The 22,011-nt window shown below is 41.6% G+C and overlaps 1 protein-coding gene across 1 annotated transcript in view; it reads right to left on the minus strand.

The window, feature by feature from the left end:
• The window catches only part of DPP4 (dipeptidyl peptidase 4), a 69,020-nt gene extending 65,552 nt beyond the window's left edge, over positions 1-3,468 (minus strand). Inside the window, exon 1 of the mRNA XM_081936333.1 lies at positions 3,221-3,468. Coding sequence (XP_081792459.1) covers positions 3,221-3,226 — 6 coding nt within the window. The 5' untranslated portion in view covers positions 3,227-3,468. The remainder of the gene's footprint in view (positions 1-3,220) is intronic.
• Between the last annotated feature and the right edge of the window lie 18,543 nt (positions 3,469-22,011).

Raw genomic sequence — 22,011 nt, forward strand, 5'->3', positions numbered from 1 at the left:
CTTCTTGATGAAGCCAAGGGCTTATTTACTACAACATCCTATTTCCAACAATGATTCTTCAGAGAATTGCATTAGCAGAAGTATTGATATGAGGAATGCTGCTACAGTGGTGATCCAGAAAAACATACCTACTACGTTAGCATGGATAGCAACCACTGATAAGTTTTATCTTCCTTGAGTTTAAGTAATTCCCTTCAAAAGCTATCCACATTTACCACGAATTCTGTAATTTAATTGTGTGCTTGTAGGAACGTTGTCCTTTAAACCAAGGGTCTCCAACCATGGCAACTTTAAGACTTGTGGACTTCAACTCCCAAAGCTACTCAGCCAGACCCCTACTTTAAACTACCCCAAATCTCTCTCCATTTATTTTTACTGGAAAACCCAGGATTGTAACGTTATGATATTCCATATTATTGAAATGAGGTAAATGTGTGAGGCATAGAGAGGCCTGAGGGAAAATTTATATATATTTTCTCCCAAGGCCTTCCTCATCACAAAAGAAAATAAATTATGAAACACTTTCAAATGTTTTTCTTTAATTTTTTCCTTGGAGGTCTTTTTGAAGATGCACTATTTCTGGGTTTAACTAACTTAACATGTGAAAGAGTAGAAAAGCCTGCATCAAGACAAGACAGTTCTAAGAAGTCTACTGTAATATTAAAAATAAAGGATCAGAAAAACTAGAAACTGTTGGAAAGTATATCACCTCATGTTCAGAAAAAGAAAGCTGGTTAGAAAATATTTCATGTGGCAAAATGAGGTTTTTTGGTCTGTATCAAAATACTTTTGATATATGTCCAGAATGCACAATTCTCTTTTTCTGCAACATTGGTGGTTTCCTGTATTTTCAGTACTCTGAACTAGCTTCCTTTCCCTACAAAGGCGTAAAAGAGATACAGTACTATATTTCTTACAATATACCATTTTGTAATACAAGTTGTAACAGATATTAAAAACTTTTAAAACTATATTCAAAAAATAAATTTATATTTATTGGGTGACTAAACCATATTTTTCAATTTTACACTGTACATCAAACATACGTTTATAAACAAACCAGACCATCTGTCATGCATTTCATAGGTAACCAAATAACTATATATTCATAAGGTAAAGGTACCCCTCATACATATGTGCCAGTCATTCCTAACTCTAGGGGGTGGTGCTCATCTCCGTTTCAAAGATGAAGAGCCAGTGCTGTCACAAAGACATCTCTGAGGTCATGTGGCCAGAATGATTAAGTGCTGAAGGCACACTTCCCACCAAAGTGGTCCCTATTTTTCTATTTGCATTTTTACGTGTTTTCGAATTGCTAGGTTGGCAGAAGCTGGGACAAGTAACGGGAGCTCACTCTGTTATGCTGCGCTAGGGATTCAAACCGCCAAACTGCTGACCATTCTAATCCACAAGTTCAGCATCTTAGCCACTGAGCCACTGTGTCCCTATATTCATAAAGGGTACTAAAACTAAATTCAATTTTCCCTCCAAAATTCCATTCCCCCCCCCCCCCAGAAAACAAAACAGCACTTTTCCTGATAAGTTTCAAAAATTCTGGGAATTTCATTTATCTAATTCACAACCATGACATTACAAAGTAGTAACCCTCATCTGCACATTATACAGGTTTCTTGTCTCTCAGTTGAGTGGTTTATTTTAATTTTATGTTAAAATATTATTTGAATTCACAGTACTAATTAGATTTTATGCATTTGAAAAGCATCTGTGAATAAAAATTGCCTTCAATCATCCTACCAATCATTTTTGATAAAATTAGCCTTGAAGCCAGAATATTCAAAGAATAGATGGGGGGGGGGGGGAGAGAGCTTGTTTTTCATGGAGAATAAAGATAAATACAGCTAGATTATCAACAGGCCTTGCCATGTTTTAAAAAATCACCCTCACCAATCATCAGGATTGTTCTCCAGTTATATTTATTGTTATTATTATTACTTCCTTTGAATCAGTTTCTTGTCCAGTGTATATGGACAAGTCCTTATTGTTTTTTGGGCAAGATTTCCAAACAGTAGTTTATCACTGCCTTCTTCAGTGGACTAAGATAAATCACTGGTCAATGGTCATCCAGCTGGCTTCACACCGAGGCAGATTTAGAACTTTTAGTTCCTTAGAATTCTTTCCGTAACTACTGCCCCAAATTGACCATATTCATTACCAACAGATTTTAGCTATTTGATTTCCCCTCTCCTTTGATTACTCGTTTAATACAAACAAACTGCCATGTAGCACTCTTATCAAGATATAAACAGTGGGATTATAATATGAAATTTATTTCTCTAAGGGGTGGTAGAATCTCAAGAGTTAGACAGTTATTCTAGCAACTCCTCCACAAGGATTACATTGGATTTTACCTACAATCCTTTTAACCTGGTAACTCCCATTCGATAGTGCAGATCCTTGACTGGACCTGTGTGTTGATTTCATAAGGTTAGCTCCCCATTTGTCTACTATGAGAACATCTATGCTGCAATCCTACAGGTTTCATCTTCACACTATAGGTATGCAAATCAATCAACCCTCTTTTTTTGTAGTATGGTCTATGTCTCTTGTTTAAATAAGAAATATACTTCTGAATGCTGTGAACAAACAACACAGAGCAGGAGTATTTCTGTGGCCGCTGTCTCCTGCCAAAGGTGACTGGAGTATGTGGCTTGCAACTACCCAAGGGCGGGCACAAAATTGAACTCCAAACTTGTTTTTAGTCTCAAAGCAAGAGAAAAGCACTCCTGCGTTTTTTTAACCTGTTTGTCAAAATCGATTTGGGCCACAGGAGTTTCACACACACGCACACACCCGGTTAAGAACTTTGCTACTGATTGACGTTTGGTTGCCTTTGTAAAGATACAGCTGGGAGGCTCTGTTGAAGGGAAGAGAGGCTATCCGCTTAAGTGTTGTTCAGCAGTGCAATGTTCCACGGGCTGACAGCAAAACCGCCTTCTTCAGAAGCGATACCGCCATGTGTGCAGCAGGCTAAACGTTTGAATGGTGGGGCGCCTTAAATAGTGCAACAACCCAGAAAGCGGCGAAGTTTTTCCCCCTTGGCCAAAAGCCACGGGACACCTCGAGCTGAGAGGCGAGCGCCACCGAGTCGCCCTTCTTTGCCTTCGCGCAAGGAAGCACCTAGAAGGACTTTCTCCGCAGTTTTCCGCGCGTGAACAGCCGCTGCTAAGCTAGACGTGAGGGGCGAAACAAACTTACTGACCTTCATTGCGGGAAGTTCCTGCCGGTTCTTTGGCTTCCAGGGAAATCAATGTGTAAAAAGAGGAAGAAACAGCAGCGGCGGGCGCCTTTTCCTCAGGCTCTCCCTCCCTCCCTCCCTGCCCGGATACGCTGGGCGTCAGCAGCGCCAAGTTAAATATTAGAGAAGTTCGGAGACGGAGGGCAAAAATCTCCTGGCTTGTCACTCCCTGTCAGGATGGGGCCCCGCTGTGCTCACCACAGGCGCAGGAAAGCAACCGGGGGGAGAGAGAGAGAGAGTAAGGGAGGGAGGAAAGGGAGGACTCAGGTTCGGCTGGAGGGTCAAGAAGAGGTGGAGGGGGAACCGAAGGCGGGAAAGACAATAAGGGGGCGAGGTGCCAAGGCGTGGGGAAAGGCAACCCCAAAAGCACGAAAGCAAAGCGCCCGCCCCCTGCCAGAAAGCCAGGAAGTTCCCCGCGGTTTGGAGAGAGCGCGGATGCCGCTCAACCGGTGGAACTGGGTGTGGGGATGAGGCAGAGGTTTAGGCGCGCGTGTGAAGTGAACAGACCCGGCTGTTGGGCACACGGAGGGCAAGTCAAAGCAACTTCTGGACGAAGGGAGAACCAGGGCTTGGAGGTGTGGCCGAGTGACTTTCAGCCTTGGGTTTTCCTATCGTCTGGAAAACGGCCTCCTTGCTTTGGTCTCTGGGGATAATGTTGCTAAAGTGTGCTAAAATAAAAATAGACTTTTTCCCCCCAGAAGCGAATGCCTTTGAGTGGGAAGTAAACCCATAGCTGTGGTTGATGGTTTCTTACTGACTTGTTTTTATGTTCCCAGCCCAAGTGTTTACACAGAAAGAATGTTTGTGTTTAATGCAGAACATCTGCTCTATGATCCAGTTGGAGGCAGTTTTCGCAACCCAGCAGCACCGCACATGTATAGCCAACATGACAGGTTGGCTGGGTTGATGGGAAATGTGGTCTGATATATTTGGACAAGCTTCCTTGCATCCAAAGGCCAGATGAAGGGGACAACCAGCAGGAACGTGTCAGATGTCACCTGGAGAACCTTCCCAGACTCATCTGGTTGTTGGAGTATCTTGTTCCATGTCACTGTAAAGCAGTGGTTCCCAAACTTTTTCAGCCCACCGCCCCCCTTGGTGCTACAAACTGATCCTCAGTGCCCCCCCCCCACCCAGTGGTGGAATTCAAATTTTTTTACGACCGGTTCTGTGGGCGTGGCTTGATGGGCGTGGCTGGGGGAGTCACGTGACTGCGTGGTTTGCATGAAGGAATAAAGATAGTAACAGTAAAATTCAAAACTGTAACAATTAATTGCACATTTATTCAAAATCCAATTTAAAAACCTTTGTAGTTAATGTTAATTCAACAAAATTGTTGAACATGATCCAGTGATACCAGGTTTTCAAAGTCTGATTGTCATTAAATCAAGAACCTTAGTAACTAGTAACTTAGTAAACTTAGCAAAATTTAGGAACTACTTCACTGTTCAGTAAATTCTTAATGTGATGGATGGGCTTGATGAAGTGATACCAGTTTCCCAATGTCTGCTTTTAAGTCACTTAGCAGGAGTCTTAAATCACCACATTCAGTAATCTGGAGTCATTTTCTTTGCTTGGAGACCACACTGAAGCCATGTTCCACCAAATATGATGTTGGAAATGCAACAAGGAGCTTCTTAACCACTGCCCATAGTGCAGGATAGTGATCAGAAATTTCTTTCTGTAACCAAAACTCTTGGTACGATTTCTTGAACTTTGGCTTCAGCTCAATGTCACCAACATTTGCTTGAATTATTTGATGAGATTATTGCATGGTACCTAGGGATTCCCAATATGTAAAGTGAGAATGGGAACATTTTAACAGATCTATATGTTCTTGGGTTATAATTTTCACTAAAGAACCATGGGGATGGAAAGGGAAATATAGACAATGGAGTCCAATTCCCCTCCTCAACAGTTTGGAAGAATAACTCTAGCAAAATGTAGCCTTTTACCTCTTTGGGGAATCATTTATTATTATTATTATTATTATTATTATTATTATTATTATTATTATTATTATTATTATTATTATTATTATTATTATTATATCAACAGAATTGTATCACAGCGGCCAGTTGTTTCGCTGGATTTGGCATTAATTACTAGTCGGGCCCCACCCAGGGGCCTAGGACGTCGTAACGTATTTTCGTAATATGTGTGCGGATCCAAGCAGTGCGGCCTTTTGCATTTGACTGATGGCGATTTAGTCAATTTTTAACTGTTTTAACTGTAATTCCAATGCTTTTGGAATAGCACCCAGTGTGCCGGTTACCACTGGAATTACCACTGCTGGTTTGTGCCATAATCGTTGAATTTCGATTTTTAAGTCCTGGTATTATTATTGTTGTTGTTGTTGTTGTTGTTGTTGTTGTTATTAATAATAATAATAATAATTTATTTATTTATTTATTTATTTTTCCCAATACAACTCATGCAAAGGGTCATCCACAACTACATTACATTTTCCACACTCATATTTGTGATTCCTTATAACTTTTTAAAACTGCATTAGTGATATATATGTCAATGCGTTGATTTGTAAACTAAACATTTTTAGTACAAATCAACGCATTGACATATATATCACTAATGCAGTTTCCTATCTCTTCTATTGACATAATTAACACCTTATGTATTGAATACAAGTATGTCAAGTATAGGTTAAACATGAATTGAATAACATCTCATTCAAATGTATAAGCTGTAAATTTATTACATAATCACAGGCAAACATTGCACTTATGCCTAAGTCCTCTACCCACGCACATTATAAGAAAGATAAAACTATCTTAGCTGGCTGTTGTAAATATTACTCTGCCAATTCAACAAGAAATGCTACTGCATGAATTCTTAATGCAGAACACAACTAAAAGTGATTTTAGCAATTTTCTTTCCAAAATCGAAATAAAGGTAAGTTAATTCAAAATGTATATCCAAATGTTCCTCTTATTTTTTCCCCCAGTACTAGGGAGGATTATATTCAAAACCAGACACTTTTGCTGTGTGTGTGTGTGTTTGCTTGCTTCTGGTCTCCAGAGTCAGAAGGGCCGGTTGGTACCCCCAGAGGTCATCTAGTCCCACCCCAGACAGCACCTCTCCGCCCCACATTCCCCAGCCCCACCTCCTCTGGAAAGGCTCCGGTGGGGGGGGGGAATGCAGAGCCCCTGCAGAGAGCCCCTGCTGCTCTCCCTCACCCTTCACTCTTACTCCCTCCCTCTCTTTGCAGGCCAAGTGGCTGCAGCATTACTGGGACGGTGATCATGGATGTGCTGTTGCCCCGGGGAGGGGAGGTCTGGCCACCAGCAAAGGGCTTCCGCCGAGGCACCCCATGCAGGCAAAATAGCAAGCGAGCGAAGGAGGATCAGGCAGGACACCGAGGCCCCTTCACCTCCCACTTTGTCTTGATGAGGTCGCTGCAACTTCCGGGCACGAACGGACGGAGGTAGCCAGAGCGGCCCGGGCGGGCGAGCTGGCGAGCAATGGAGGATCAAGCAGTTCTCTCGCTCGCTCGCTCGCTTGCCCGCCCCCCCGGGCTTCCCCACCACTCCGGCTACCTCTGTCCGTCTGCGCCCGCAGCTGCAGAGACCTCATCAAGACAAAGTGGGAGCGAAGGGAGGCGAAATGGCCTCCCTTTGATCACTCGCTCCCCCCACCTGTCCGCACTATACTAGCCCTGCTCTCACTGATTGGCTGGCTCACCAATCGTCCCGCCCACCTCTAAAAGCCCTATCTATAGAAAACCAAGCAGAAAAAAAGTTAACTGGGTTTAGATAGGGCTCTTAGAGGCGGGCAGGGCGATTGGTGAGCCAGCCAATCAGTGAGTGGGCAGGGCTAGCATAGTGCAGATGGGTGGGGGAAGCGATCGATCGAGCAGCTTCTGGATGGGCAGGGGTGAGTGAGCAAACTTGTTCTGAATAGCTCGCTAGAGGAGGCCACCTCCAGCACTCATTTGCCGCCCCCTTGCCTTTTACTGCCCCCCTGCCACCCCCCTGGCCTCTTACCACCCCCCTAAGCCATCTCACCGCCCCCCAAGGGGCGAAAGCGCCCACTTTGGGAACCACTGCGGTAAAGCATGTTCAGACTAGTCAGTGAAAATGTACCTTGTTTCCTGAGTTACGACTACTCCAAATGTTTTGGTGCAGTTTTTTGCTCCAGAAAAAGCACAGAAAACAGTGTTCTTTCAAAAGAAATTGTGTTTAGAAGTATCTGTTTTAAGATGTAAGATGTAGAATTTGGGCATTTTTGCAAATTAAAATATTTACCATAATAAACAGGATAAAAAGAATAATAACTAATAATAAACACAGTGAAATAATAATGCCAAGCCAGTCTAAACATGTATCTGGCTGTTTGATGAACCCTGCAAATAGAGCAACGGTGGTGAAAGAAATAAAAAATGTATCAATAATGATAGGTGTCTCTGGTGTAATCCCAAATGATCCATACCATCATCTAAATACCACCGGCATTGACAAAATCACTATCAGTTAATTGCAAAAGGCAGCTTTACTCGGGGACAGCTTACATCCTTCCAAGACACTTTAATACTATCAAACAACAACATCTGCCTACTTCAGGTCTTGGGAAGAACTTAATAGGTGGATAAAAATTCCAAATACAGTCTAAATATCTGTCTGACTTTGTGATGAACCATACTAATAAGAGTAATCTTCCAATTAAGCACTATCTTGAGTTCGTTGTGGAGATTGTATGTTATGAGAAAGATGAGAACTATGCCAGAGTTTCAGCCATAGTGGAGAGAGGACAAACAAATAATGCTTTTTCCTTAAACAATATGGTGAGATGTAACTTACTGAAACCCATATCAGATCAGTGGTTGACAAGGATTTCACTAGGTGTTGGAGTTCCTGGACGTCCAGTGACAAGTAGGCTACAGGTTTCAGGATTGGGGACTGAGCAACCAGGGCCAGCAGCTGCAGGACTACAGTACTGGAAGAAAAGTTGCTTATCTGTCACAAACACATCATGCAATGATACATTTAATATTGGAAACAACATCTGCCTATCCCAAGTCCTTGGGAGGGACTTGATAAGTGAACAAAAATGCCAAATCAACTTTGAACATCTGGCTGACTACGACCAACTGTATTAATAATGTATCCGTATAGAAAGCTGGTACTCTCTATAATAGGGATGCTCAGTGGCTAAGATGCTCAGCTTGTCAATCAGAAAGGTTGGCAGTTCAGTGATTCGAATCACTAGTGCTGCATAACGGAGTGAGCTCCTGTTACTTGTCCCAGCTTCTGCCAACCTAGCAGTTTGAAAGCACATAAAAATGCAAGTAGAAAAATCCACCTTTGGTGGGAAGGTAACAGCATTCCATGAGCCTTCGGCATTTAGTCATGCCAGCCACATGACCACGGAGATGTCTTTGGACAGTGCTGGCTCTTCGGCTTTGAAATGGAGATGAGCACCGTCCCCTCTGGTCAGGAACGACTAGCACATATGTGCAAAGGGAACCTTTACCTTTATAGAAAGCATAAATAGGTAGAATTAGTGATCCAGATTAGTGACTGAAAGGTTCTTGGTACCAGGGCCAGTTGGAAATCAGGGTAAAGATATCACTAGGAAGTAGTGGTATCTGGCTTCAAACAACACCAGGCATATTGATGTCTACACATTCAGTGGAAACCTCTCTTGCTATCCTGAATTCTGCATTAGGCTCTATGTGCTCCAAATCTGCTATAATGGCTCCCCCACCCATCAGAAGTGGATTGGGGAGCCATTAAAGCAGAGCCAATTTGGAGGGATGCACAGGAGTGAAGGGAACCTGTTCATCAGTAGTATCTACTTTGCTAATGTACTAATAAACTTGGATTCAACCTTATGCATGAACATTTTTTATAACCTGGGTATTCAAAAACCAATTATTCTCTCAGACCAAACAAAAGTTGAAGCAGTGTAAAGATATGTGAGAATAACCTTGGGAGATGGCAAAGAGGCGCAATCAAGGAAGTGGTCAGACAAAAGTCAGCTGAGCTCACAGAAAGAATGTGGGTGACAAGGCTCAGAAGAGACAGTCCCTAGTTTCTTGGATTGTAAACAGACTAGGGCAAAGGGGAGGGAGAGAGAGAGAGAGAATGTCAAAAATAAATACAATAGAACAGGTGAAGGACGTATTATATTTCCTCATGAACTAAATTCAGAAAAGCTAAATCAAAGAATCATGCCATCATCGTTGAATTTCTAGCATCCAATTAATGACGTCAGAAAAATGTAAGGGCTTCCTCTAACTTCCCGTGCTGTAGGAATGATCATTCTGTATGATTGTTGTTTTTCCACAATCTACTGATGACACTATAAAACAACATGCATTTTTAAATGTCATCGTAGGTTGTGTTTTCTTATGTTCAAACAGCTGTTCATTTCATTATGTTTGTTCAAAGCAGGGGTGAAATTCAGCAGGCTCTGACAGGTTCTGGAGAACTAGTAGTGGAAATTTTGAGTAGTTTGGAGAACCAGCAAATACCAATTCTGGCTGGCCTCGCCCCATCTATTTGCTGCCTCCCAAGTCCTAGCTGATCGGGAGGGAATGGAGATTTTGCAGTATCCTTCCCCTGGAGTGGGGAGCAAATGGAGATTTTGCAGTATCCTTCCCCGGGAGTGGGGTGGGAATGGAGATTTTGTAGTATCCTTCCCCTGCCGTGCCCACCAAGCCACGCCCACAGAACTGATAGTAAAAAAAATTGAATTTCACCACTGGTGAACTGTTCAAAGGACACTTAAACTTGCATAATTTGTTGTGTGATCTACTTAGACATAGCAGTTATTTTCCAGCTATCTTTGTGTAAAAAATTGTGGGTAGGACGCAAAGTCTTCTGTAGGAAAGGGAAAATTCAGTCCTCATCTATTGCACTTCTGTGGAATAATAGACTCCAGTTCTGCTCATTGAAGTATTCAGCTTGATCTTAAACTACTGGCTCCTATTTATTCTGATCATCTGTATCCACCCTGAATCACAAAGATAGCACTTCAGTATTGTAGGATACAGTCAAGAGAATAGCATACTTTCAACCGTCCAAAACGTAAATTGTAAAAAAAAGCAAATAACTTGCACTAGACATGATGTGGTGGAAAGGACTTTCCTTTGCTCTCTTCATTCACCGCATTTCCAAACATCTAACTTCAGAGAGTCACCCAATGCCTCTTCTCACATAACCCACTCTTTGAGGTTGCAAACTTTTGAGCTAGGAGTAACTTCTATTTTTAACCTGTGTTTTTAACTGTGCTATATTTAGATGTATAGCAAAAAATATTATCTACTGTAAATGCAGTTGGCATTACTGCTCTAGTGAAATTCTGCCACTCTTCAAATTGTATTCTGATTTAAGCAATAAAAGTCTCTCAGCTCAACACTTAGCTCTACCTGTAGTTATCTATGAGATTAACTCCACATCAAATTATCATTTTCTAGGTAATTTGAAGATGGTGGCTCAGTGGCTAAGACGCTGAGCTTGTCAATCAGAAAGGTCAGCACTTTGACAGTTTAATCCCTAGTGCCATATAACAGAGTGAGCTCCTGATACTTGTCCCAGCTTCTGCCAACCTAGCAGTCCGAAAGCACGTAAAAATGCAAGTAGAAAAATAGGAACCACCTTTGGTGGGAAGGTAACAGCGTTCCATGAGCCTTCAGTGTTTAGTCATGCCAGCCACATGACCATGGAGATGTCTTCGGAAAGCGCTGGCTCTTCGGCTTTGAAACGGAGATGAGCACCTCCCCCTAGAGTCAGGAACAACTAGCACATATTTGCGAGGGGAATCTTTACCTTTACCTTTAAGTAATTTAAAAGTAATAGGAATTTGAACCCTAGGTTTAAAAATAATGAAATTCATTTTTAAAAAGAAAGATACATTGTACGAATACCAAACTTTAGTTTCAGATGGTATTACCCATTTTGGACTATGTATTATGACTGGAGAAATTAAATAATGCCCTTGTTTCTGGTTCTGTAATGGTCCTTATCTATTTATCAACTGCATACAGTAAATCCATAGCAAAACTGTTAATTGAATATCTTAATAAACATCTGCTGTGATTAATAATAATAATAATAATAATTTAAATTTATTAGCCGCTCCCTTTCCGAAAAGGACTCGGGGCGGCGTACAATGGAGTAAAAAACATATAACATTTACATAAATCCATGACATACATAAGTACAAAGACACACATGTTCGGAGGAGGTTAACAGATACAATACATAGACAATTAAAAACCATTGAAATACCCTAATTACAAAACCCCATGTACAATCCAAATTCAAAATGTTAAAAAACAGACAGTCAGGAGGAGTACGAGAAAATTACGGTTGAGCCAGGCCAGATAGTTGGAAGAGGTGGGTTTTCAGTTGTACACGGAAGGAGCGGAGATCGGAAGTAATCCTGATGTCCCGGGGGAGGTCATTCCACAGGGCTGGGCCCATCACAGAGAAGGCTCTGCTCCTGGGTGTCGCCCCCCGACACTGTTTGGCGGTCGGCACCCGGAGAAGTCCCTCTCTGTGAGAGCGGATTGGTCGTAGGGATGTGTGGGGCAGGATGCGATCCTGCATGTAACTAGGCCCTGTGCCATGGAGCGCTTTAAAGATCATAATCAAGACCTTGAAACGCACTCGGAAGACCACAGGAAGCCAGTGCAGCTCGCGCAGGAGAGGTGTTACAGGGGAGAATCTAGTCCTCCCCATGATCACCCGCGCGGCCGCGTTCTGGACCAACTGTAGTCTCCGAGTGCATCTCAAAGGAAGCCCCATGTAGAGAGCATTGCAGTAGTCCAGGCGAGACGTCACCAGCGCATGGGTGACTGTGCGTAGGGCATCCCGGTCCAATAAGGGGCGCAATTGGCGCATCAGGCGAACCTGATGGAACGCCCCCCTTGCCACGGCTGTTACATGGTCATCCATGGACAGCCGGGCATCCAGGAGGACGCCCAAATTGCGCACCTGTTCCATAGGGGCTAGTTGCACGCCCCCAATGGCCAGAGATGGAAACACCTGGTTGAACCGGGGCGCCGGAAGCCACAGCCACTCCGTCTTGGAAGGGTTGAGTTTCAGTCGGTTGCCATCCATCCAGATCCGTACGGCCTCCAAACACCGGGACATCACTTCGATGGCCTCATTGGGGTGGTTTGGGGTGGAGATGTATAGCTGAGTGTCATCAGCATACAGATGATATCCCACCCCAAAACCACGGATGATCTCGCCCAGCGGTTTCATGTATGTGTTGAACAGGAGAGGCGAGAGTACCGAACCCTGTGGCACTCCACATGTGAGAGGCCTCCGGGTCGATCTCTGCTCCCCTGCCAACACACGTTGCGTCCGGTCAGTGAGGTAGGAGCCAAACCACCGTAACACGGTGCCCCTGACTCCCAACCCCTCCAGCCGGTGCAACAGGATACCATGGTCGATGGTATCGAAAGCCGCCGAGAGGTCTAATAGGACCAGGATAGAGGAACAACCCCTATCTCTGGCCCGCCAGAGATCATCCACCAATGCGACCAAGGCCGTCTCCGTGCTGTGCCCGGGTCGGAAGCCGGACTGGCGCGGGTCTAGATAATCATTTTCCTCCAGGTGGCGTGGGAACTGCTGTGCCACCACACTCTCTACAACCTTCGCTAAAAAAGGAAGGTTGGAGACTGGACGGTAATTGACTAGGTCCGTCGGGTCCAGGGAAGACTTCTTGAGCAGGGGTCTCACCATCGCCTCTTTCAAGGCGGCTGGTAGAGACCCCTCACCCAACGAAGTGTTCACTAGGACCAGGAGCCAGTCACGTGTAACCTCCCAGGATGCCAGTACAAGCCAGGAGGGACACGGGTCCAATAAACATGTGGTGGGTCGCAGACGTCCACGCAACCTGTCCAAATCCTCGATGGCAACCGAATCAAACTCCTCCCAAAGCGGACCCTCAAGACTCGCCACGGGCGTCTCTACTGAACCACTGAAGGGGGTCAGTGGTTCAGTAGAACCACTATGAAAAGGATACAAAAGAAAGTGCTATCCAAAGGAAAGGAAAGAAGTTTCCGTTGAAATGTATATGATTGCTGAAGATAAGCTAGGATGAAAAATATGAAGTAGTGAAGGAATGCTCCAGACATAATTGCATAATGGGAATAACATACTTTGTGAGAATATTTTCTGTCACTTGCTTTTAATTATCACAGGTTTTTTTTTAAAAAAAAACAACCACTGGTGTGCATTATTTAAAATACACAACTGAACTTCATTTTAGTGAAGTTGAACAAACAGGTCATAGAACAGCAATATAAGAAGGATCCTTTGTTTCATGATACTAACAACCTGTGCAAAATGCGAAGTATGAAAGGACAAATTGTGTCCCATTGATACTGCCACTGATAGCAAAGCTCCAAGTCCTAAGTACTTCACTGACTTCCATTTTTCTCTGTGGATCTCTGGAATGTATTTTGTAAAACCCACCACTTTTTTTAATTGTAGTTTTTTTTAATAAAAAGCCATTTACAAATTAATGTAGCAAAATTTGGCATAAATGAAAAAAAATACGATACACTGTAGATGTGTCAAAATATTTATACTGTATTTAAGTAGTTGCTAAAAATGTATTTACAAACCACCCAGCATCCTGAGATTGGGCTAGTTACAAATAATAACAATACATGAATAAAATAAAATAGCATTTCTGTGCTATCCTTTATTTAACAAGAAGAACACAGTGGAGAAAAAGTGATAGTTTTTAAAAACCATGACACGCTAAAAGGCAATAGAGCTTCAACCAAGCAGGGATACACTTATTTATTAATTACCATATTTTTCAGAGTATAAGACACACTCCCCCCCCACTAAAAGCGGGTAAAAATTTGGGTGCATCTTATATACCAAATGTAGCCGAAAATGCAAACAGCTGATTGGGGGTATTCTGGGAGGCCGATCCTCCCACCAATCAGTTGCTCAGGCTGACTCAGATTGCAATAATATGCTGAAGCTGACCTGGTTATATGCTATTTGCTGCAAGGACCTGTTAGAGTTTGCAGCAGAAATCACATTCAGAAAGCACACACAAATAACTGATTCAGCAGGATAACTTCTCTTTATATATAATATAACACATTTAGTAAATCTACAATATCAAAACCAGGTTTTCCAATGTGGTAGTTCAGCAGAGGAAAGAAGTTTCACTTTCAATTTTAGTTTCAGATATCAGCACAGTGTGCAGCTCAGAGGTGGGTTGCTATTTTTTTTTACTACTGGTTTAGGCGCGCTCCCATTCATGTGCAATGCTTCTACGCAGAAGCATCTGGTTGGGTGGGCAGAGGCTCCTGCCGCTGCTACTACCAGTTCGCCCGAGCCGGGCTGAACCAGCAGCAACACACCTCTGATGCAGCTTTAATACAGAACAAGTCACGCCCTGCTCCTTGCTGTCTCCTTCCTTGTTGCTCACACAGTAAATACTGTTTGTTTCCAAACAGCCCTCAACTCTCTCACACACTGACAGGACGCTAGCCAGATGAATACCATGGATGCTGGTGAGCAGAGGCAGAATATTTTTTTTCTTATTTTCCTCCCCAAAAACTAAGGTGTGTCTTGTACTCCGGTGCATCTTATAGTCTGAAAAATATGGTAATCAATTTTTTATAGTAGTCCATCTCACAAAAAAAGAACTCGGAGAGGATACAATGATTGAATTAAACAACAGATAGAAAAAAACAGATAGAAAAATATAAAATCCATATTCAAAGATAAGCATCCTAAAAATAAATATACAAAAGCAAAGAGGGGATAAAAATGGCTACCTCAGCAATGGAGCCATCTAAGCAAGTCTTTGGTTCTATGGGAGCCCCAGGCTTGATAACATAACCAGAACTTGAGGGCACAGTTAAAAAAGATAGAACCAATCTAATTAGGTAGCAAGTGCTAATATCTAATTATTACATGGCCTTAGAATTCTCAGGGAGGCACAAAGGCTAGTGGTTAAAGATGCTGAGCTTGTCAGCTGGAAAGCTGACAGTCCAGGTTTGAGACCTGAATGCTGCATGATGGGTGAGCTCCTATTATTTGCCCCAGCTTCTGCAGTTCGAAACATGCAAATGCAAATAGATAAATAGGTGCCACTTCAATGGGAAGGTAACAGCAATCTGTGTGTCTCGGCGTATAGTCACGCTGACCACATGACCACAGAAAAGGTCTTCAGACAATGCTGGCTCCCTCGGCTAAGAAATCGAGCTAAGCACTGCCCCCTAGAATCTTTTACACCTTTATTTTTTAAAATTCTCAGAATTCTTCTAAAAGTTTCCATCAATTTATTTATTTTTTCATATGAGAGAGATGAAAATTATTAAGTCCACGGAGAGGGATAAATAATTTTACTGAATTCAGTATAACTTTACTAAAACTAATTTAATTTGATTCAGGGGAATTAAATGTTATTTTTGCCCAGTTTTGTCTTGCCTTATCCACTTTTAGGAATGAGGTCCTACTCAGTCCAAGAGTAACATTCAGCCTAAATTGCAATAAGAATTTACATAATCCATAAAACAGACACCAAGCATGTCAAGGTTAATCAGTTTAATACATAAATGGTGACACGACATTATCAGTGACAGTTAAGTCTCTGTGGGGAAAGTATTTGGCAGATAGAAAAAAGAAAGTTCCCCAAACAACTGAGCATTAGATAAGCTGCACAAACACCTTTGGATTTACAAGCATCTCCAAATATGAATGACAAAACTCTTGGAAACAGTCTCTAATTACAAGTTTAATGTATTATGTTAGAATTGCAAAGGAGTTGACAAATGACACCTATTAAATTTGATAAGTAGGGAAGGTTTATGGATGAAATTGAGATAAAACTTCAGAAATAGAAATGGAATAGCTGTTTAGTTCTGGAATTGCGGATGGAGTTCTCCTTTTATTCAGATCTTTGATGGATGACAGAATGTCCCATTCAGGATGCACCTGTAAGTCAGAGGTGAGTTCCTACCGGTTCACACCAGTTCGGTGGAACTGGTGGTAGAAATGGTGACTAGGTTGCCGAACCGGTAGGGACGGCATGCTCGCCACGACCCTGAACTGGTTCCCCGGTCACCGCAACATCTTTTAAAAATATATTTTTAATGTTCTGCACATGCGCAGACTTATTTACAGGCAACTGCGCAAATCGCGCATACACCGACCCAGTAGTAATGCCATCAGAAACCCACACCTGCTGTAATTGTGCGTGTCTGTATGTAAGTGAGTTGGGATTAGAGCAATGTATCATGCCTATTGGATAATCCTAACCTGCTAACGTAAGGATAGGTTTTGGACTAAAAGCATTTGGTTAACCATTGAAGTGCTTATTTTTTATATTCCAAAATTAATATTTTGTATTAATTCATCCTGCTGCACTACCTCATCTATCTGAGAAACAAGGCTGACAGTGTCCCTGTCCATAGAGCACCAGAATGGGTGAGGCCCAGAGATTGTCCCATTGGCTGTTTTGCCCCATGAAGTGAGGCTGTTCTCTCACTTGATACTTTAGAAAAACACAGAAACTTATACTGATGATGTTACCTAGCTGGATAATGAAACGTTTGCAAGCAAACCAAGTTTAGAGAGCACCTAGAAATGTACAGATTGCTTAATATGATTACAGTTTGTTATTGAAATAAATAATACACAGATCAACTGTAGTTCCTAGAGATATATTCCAAGTATTAGGCAAAAACATCATACAGTTTCAGATTAGTGAACTTGTATCCACTCATCAAAATATGTGGAATTCTAGGAGTTTACATTTAGAGTTTATATTTGCTATGTAAGATAGGAACTTAGCTTCACTATTACTGTATTCAACTTCCCTCAAATCAAATTCATGTATATTGTAGCCTTATGATCTGAAGCAAACACACATGCAGCTTCCACTTAGCCAGAGTTTGATGGATTTATCATTTGCAATGTTGTCATATTTTTTCCCCAAAAAAGAACCATGTTGCCATCAAAGCTAATTGGCATCACATGTTAAGAGTGCAACGAACTAATCATCCAATATAATTAAATGCTTTCTTTGGTCAGGGCTGTAACAAGAGCCTATACCTGTTAGATAATCACCAGCTTCTTGAATTAGGCCTGGAAATCCCCTACCAAAAAAAAAAGGAACTCTCTCAAGATAGGTCTTAGCGTGCTACACTGCAGTAGTTGAGTCAGTTCAGAAGATGGGCAGCTGCGTTTTTTTGGGTAATAGCCAAGAGCATGCCCCTAACAGAATAAACTGCAGTAATCTAACAAAAAGATGATGATGGCATGAATCACTGTTTTTAGCACTTTTTAGTCTTGGAAATGACACAACTGGCAAAGTTGGCCAAAACCTGTGACCTTCACCTGCTGCTTCAGCAGAAAAAGTGAGTCCAGGAAAAGCCAAGACTCTATACCAGCTCCTTTGGAAAGTATCACCCCATCCAGAGCAAGAGGGAGCATCCATGGAACCAGAAGATTTCTGTGTGGACAGCAACTCCATCCTGCTAGGAATCAGTCTAAGTCTGTTTCAACCTATGAAGTCCTTCTCAATCCTTCCACTGCAGGGATGCCAAACTCACGTCGTCATGGCGGCATCACATGATGTATCAGGACTTTTTCCCCTTTGCTAAACCCAAGCATGAGCATGGGCGTGGCCAGCGCATGACACACTCAGACTGCGGGTTGCAAGTTTAACAGCCCTGTTTTACTGCACCTGTTCAGCCTGAAAAAAATTGATGATATCTGACCACAAACCAATGGCTTCACTTTAAACAAAATGGGTGAAAGGTGATGATGAATGATGAATAACTATGAATGCTTAGCAATGACTGCTTTTTACGCTTTTATATTCAATTCTGATCCACATTTTGAGACCATCGGAATCAGTCTTTGTGTCAGAGTTCCAAAAAAGCCCCAGCAAAAGAAGACTCCATGGCTTGAGTTTCCTCAAAGTTCCATTTTGTTAAAGCTCTCATATTGGCACATCTGGGAAAACCCGAATCTGAAAGGCTCCACCCAAATGAAAGTTCAAGTCCCTGCCCAGCACCCACATGTCCATCACACGGCCCAATCAGTCACCATCCCAACTGGAGATGCCTTCTAGCCACGCCCTTCCAGGTGCAGGGCAAGATGTCCTTGACTCTCTGAGAAAGGAATGTTATTATGACTATATATCTCCAATACTCCATATAATCCCCCCTCCCATTTTCCCACAGCAGTAAATGTGGCAGGCCGGAAGGCCCAATGCAAAAGATGGCTTCCAGGCCTGACACTTTGTTCATTACAAGTCTATCTAAATTTCCTCCCTCCCTTCTTTCTTTCTTTCTTCCTTCCTGGTACTTTTTCTATTTGCATGTGATCACATACTGTATATACTTCTCTGTCCCTCATTTTTCTAGGCATTTTTTTTATTCCAGTCACTAGTTGCAGCTCATCATAACAGTTCTCATGGCCAAGCTCCTGGAGAGAACAGACAATTATCGCTCCTGAATTACATATATTTATATCCCATGTTGTAGTATTTATACTGAAACAATCTGGTGAAGAAATGCATCACAGAACTCAAAACATGCAAAGCAAACCACCTGTAATAAAAGCACACATCCTGTGCTCAAAGGAAGTAAATTATGTTTATTTCTGATTGCATTGAATCTAAGGTGGGGGTGGAGAGGAGACTGCATTCACTCAATCACTCACTCACTCACTCACTCATTCATGCGTGCATTCATTTTCTTTAAAAAAAAATAGCAAAGATTATCCCGCAAAATGCTGTCTGTTAGGTTTAATTTTACAAATATGCAAAGAAGAGTTATATATTTAACTGCTGGTAGGAAGGAAATAAAAGGGGAGGGAGTCCACATTTCACTGACGGAGTATCTCTTGTTAACTTCCTCATTGGTAAATTGGCACAAACAATTCAAAAACCTGGAAGTAGTCATGTTGTCAAAACAATTATTTGCCAAGGCAAACAACCGAGTGAACTATACTGTTCCTGGAACAAATGCCGTGTTTTATGTCCCCTATTAGGGGTTCCTTTATTTTCTTGTGTGATTGTACTAGTCAATCAATTTCTCATTGGACGGGTTTTTTTTTTTTAGGTCAGATTACAAATTTTCCAAGATATGCATTACTTTACTATCTAAGACACAAATTCCATTGTATTAGGTATATTCAGTCTGCAGAAATACTTTGGTGAAACTTGGATCCTTCTCTTCACAGTGGCACATCACCCTTACCGGCAAAGGATTTCCCCTACAAATCTGGTTTTTGTACCTTAACACAACAGAATGGCTTATTTCCCAGTCTGATTATGAGAAATATAGGAGGTTGCTGTGAGCAGTCTGTCCAATCAGAAGACCTGTGTTTACATATTAGTAGAAGTAAGAAGATGGCCAAAAAGATCTTCTGAAAGGATGCTGAAGAAGCATACTATTGTTCTGACGGAGGCTTCCCAAGAGCATGAAACAAACTTCTTGCCCCGGCAAAAACCCCTTTTATTAATTTACTGTGAATTTTGCTCATTCATAGCCGGCAAAGTCTTTCAAAGGGGGATTTATGATCCTCCTTATCTGGTTTGGAGAGCTGACGGGCCAATATCTGTAGAACTTGGCAAGGAGTCTCGGAGAGTCCCAAACTAATTAGCAAACTAATTGTCTCCCGCAAATTCCACTCCCCTTTCGTTCCTTTTTTTAATTTCCTCTGGGAGGGGGCCATTCATCATCTGGCCTTACTCCCAAGTCGACCCTGTTCTTTAGTTGTTCCCTTCGTCTGGCAATTCTGCACATTCACACACTGGGAACAGGCTCCAGCTGTTTGTCTTACTCACTGATGTCTGACTCTGAAGGCAACTGATAGCCGGCATACAGCTCTGGCCCCCTCTCTGCCTCCGACACAGAGCCCTCATCAGAGCTTTCCCCAGACTCCAGGACTGGCCCATGTTCCTCCCCAAATTCCTCACTTTCCAAATCTGCTGCCAGCTCCACTGGCAGCTGGCGGGTGACAACAAATATTTACTATTAATTGCCTCTTTTTTTCAGTCAGAATGGAATGCAGGTGTCAAGCTAAAGACATGAAATATTCCCCTGTCTGGTAGATCACGAAGAAAGATGTGTCCGTATGTAAATACATTAAGCAAAACATGGTTTCCCCACCATTTTTGTAGTTGTCCTGTGACATCACATGCAAACACCTAAAGTTCTGCATGTTTTGTCACTTCCTTTCTCTCTGTGTATGATGATGGTTTGTTTTCCCACACCTCATGCCCCATCTATCATTTTTGAATACATGAACAGGGGTCTCCCCCCCCCCCACATTGGCGGGGGCATGTTGTAGCTCTTTCTTCCTCTTTTTATCAATTACTATTTTATGCTTTTGGCAAATAACATTTGATGCAGATAGTTGTTACATAATGAATTATATTAGAGCCTTAGGTTTTAGTGAAATGGACTGGCTAATTGTAATGAATAAAGAGAATGGTTTTGAAGGATAGGGGAGAGAACTTCTATCGAAGCAACAATCCAATAAATGAGATTGTTTGCCCTAAGCCCAGGGCAAGAAAATGATTTCAGAAAACACTTCTGATAGCTGCACCCTGCTTCACATGAAAAGATAAAATAAGGAGGAAGGGAAGGACAGTGTTGCAATAGCTGCCCTAATAAAAGTAACTTTAGGCCTGTGTGATATCTATTTTTTAATCTTATCTATCTGATAGGACACTGACTAATACAATCAATCCAATGGTGTTTGTTAAAATGTAGTAAAAGCTACGGTACGTTGTGGTATCTTCCCTCCATTCCAAGCGATTTGTTTCCAAGGCAAAAAATATATATGTCAAAATAATATCCACCAATGTTAAAATGTCTATCTGTCTTTATCTTAAATGACTAAGCAACAGGTATCTTAACTTTATTTTCTATCATTTAAGTTAAACTTTTGTTATAGATTTCTTTTAATTGTTGACATATGAAACCAACATGCATAAATGTCATTCTTTAGCAGCTATAAAAAAAATCTCAGGGCTATATGGGTTGAAAACATGTCGAAGAGGCCTTCATCCTGCAGTGGATAGACAATGGCTAAAATGATGATGATGATAATAATGATAATCTAATATAAAGAGAAATTAGGCTCTTGCTAGAAAGCTGCATAGAAAATTGTGTTTGCTACAATAAATTATTGATACAATAAAGATTGTATCCATAATTTATTGTAGCAAACACAATGTTACATAATAAATTCAATTAGTTAACAGTAAATATTAAATTATCCAATCTACATTTTTTAAAACCCTGGTTTAATTTTGCTGGCTTGAATCAGACTTGTTATTTTAAACAACTTTACTTAGATTTGGACCTTTTGTGTGCTTTCAATCAATGTCCTAACCAATGTCCTGACATCTGCATCATAAGTACAGTAGTGGCCAAAATTGTGGAAACCTTTTGGTTTGGTATTTTTGAGATTTGATAGCTAATAGCACCACTTTTTTTTTTTTTTGCAGTAGTGCCATAAAATTATATGTCAATGGAAAAGATAATTTAATCAGGGATGTAATGTAACTAAGTTTGTTCGATTATCTTTATTCTATGAAAAATTATAGCCAAATATAGCCAGCAATAAAACCCAGTTAATAGAAGCAATCATTCAATCTTGGTTTCTCATTATAACAGCTGCAGAACTAAAAGACCTGGTTCACTCCATGGGAAGACGTTGTAAGGCCGTAATTCATGCTAAAGGTTACCCAATTAAGTATTAATTGACATAGTGATAATTTTT

Source organism: Natrix helvetica (genome assembly GCF_964273705.1).
Source record: "Natrix helvetica genome assembly, chromosome: 1".
Classification (NCBI taxonomy): Eukaryota; Metazoa; Chordata; class Lepidosauria; order Squamata; family Natricidae; genus Natrix; species Natrix helvetica.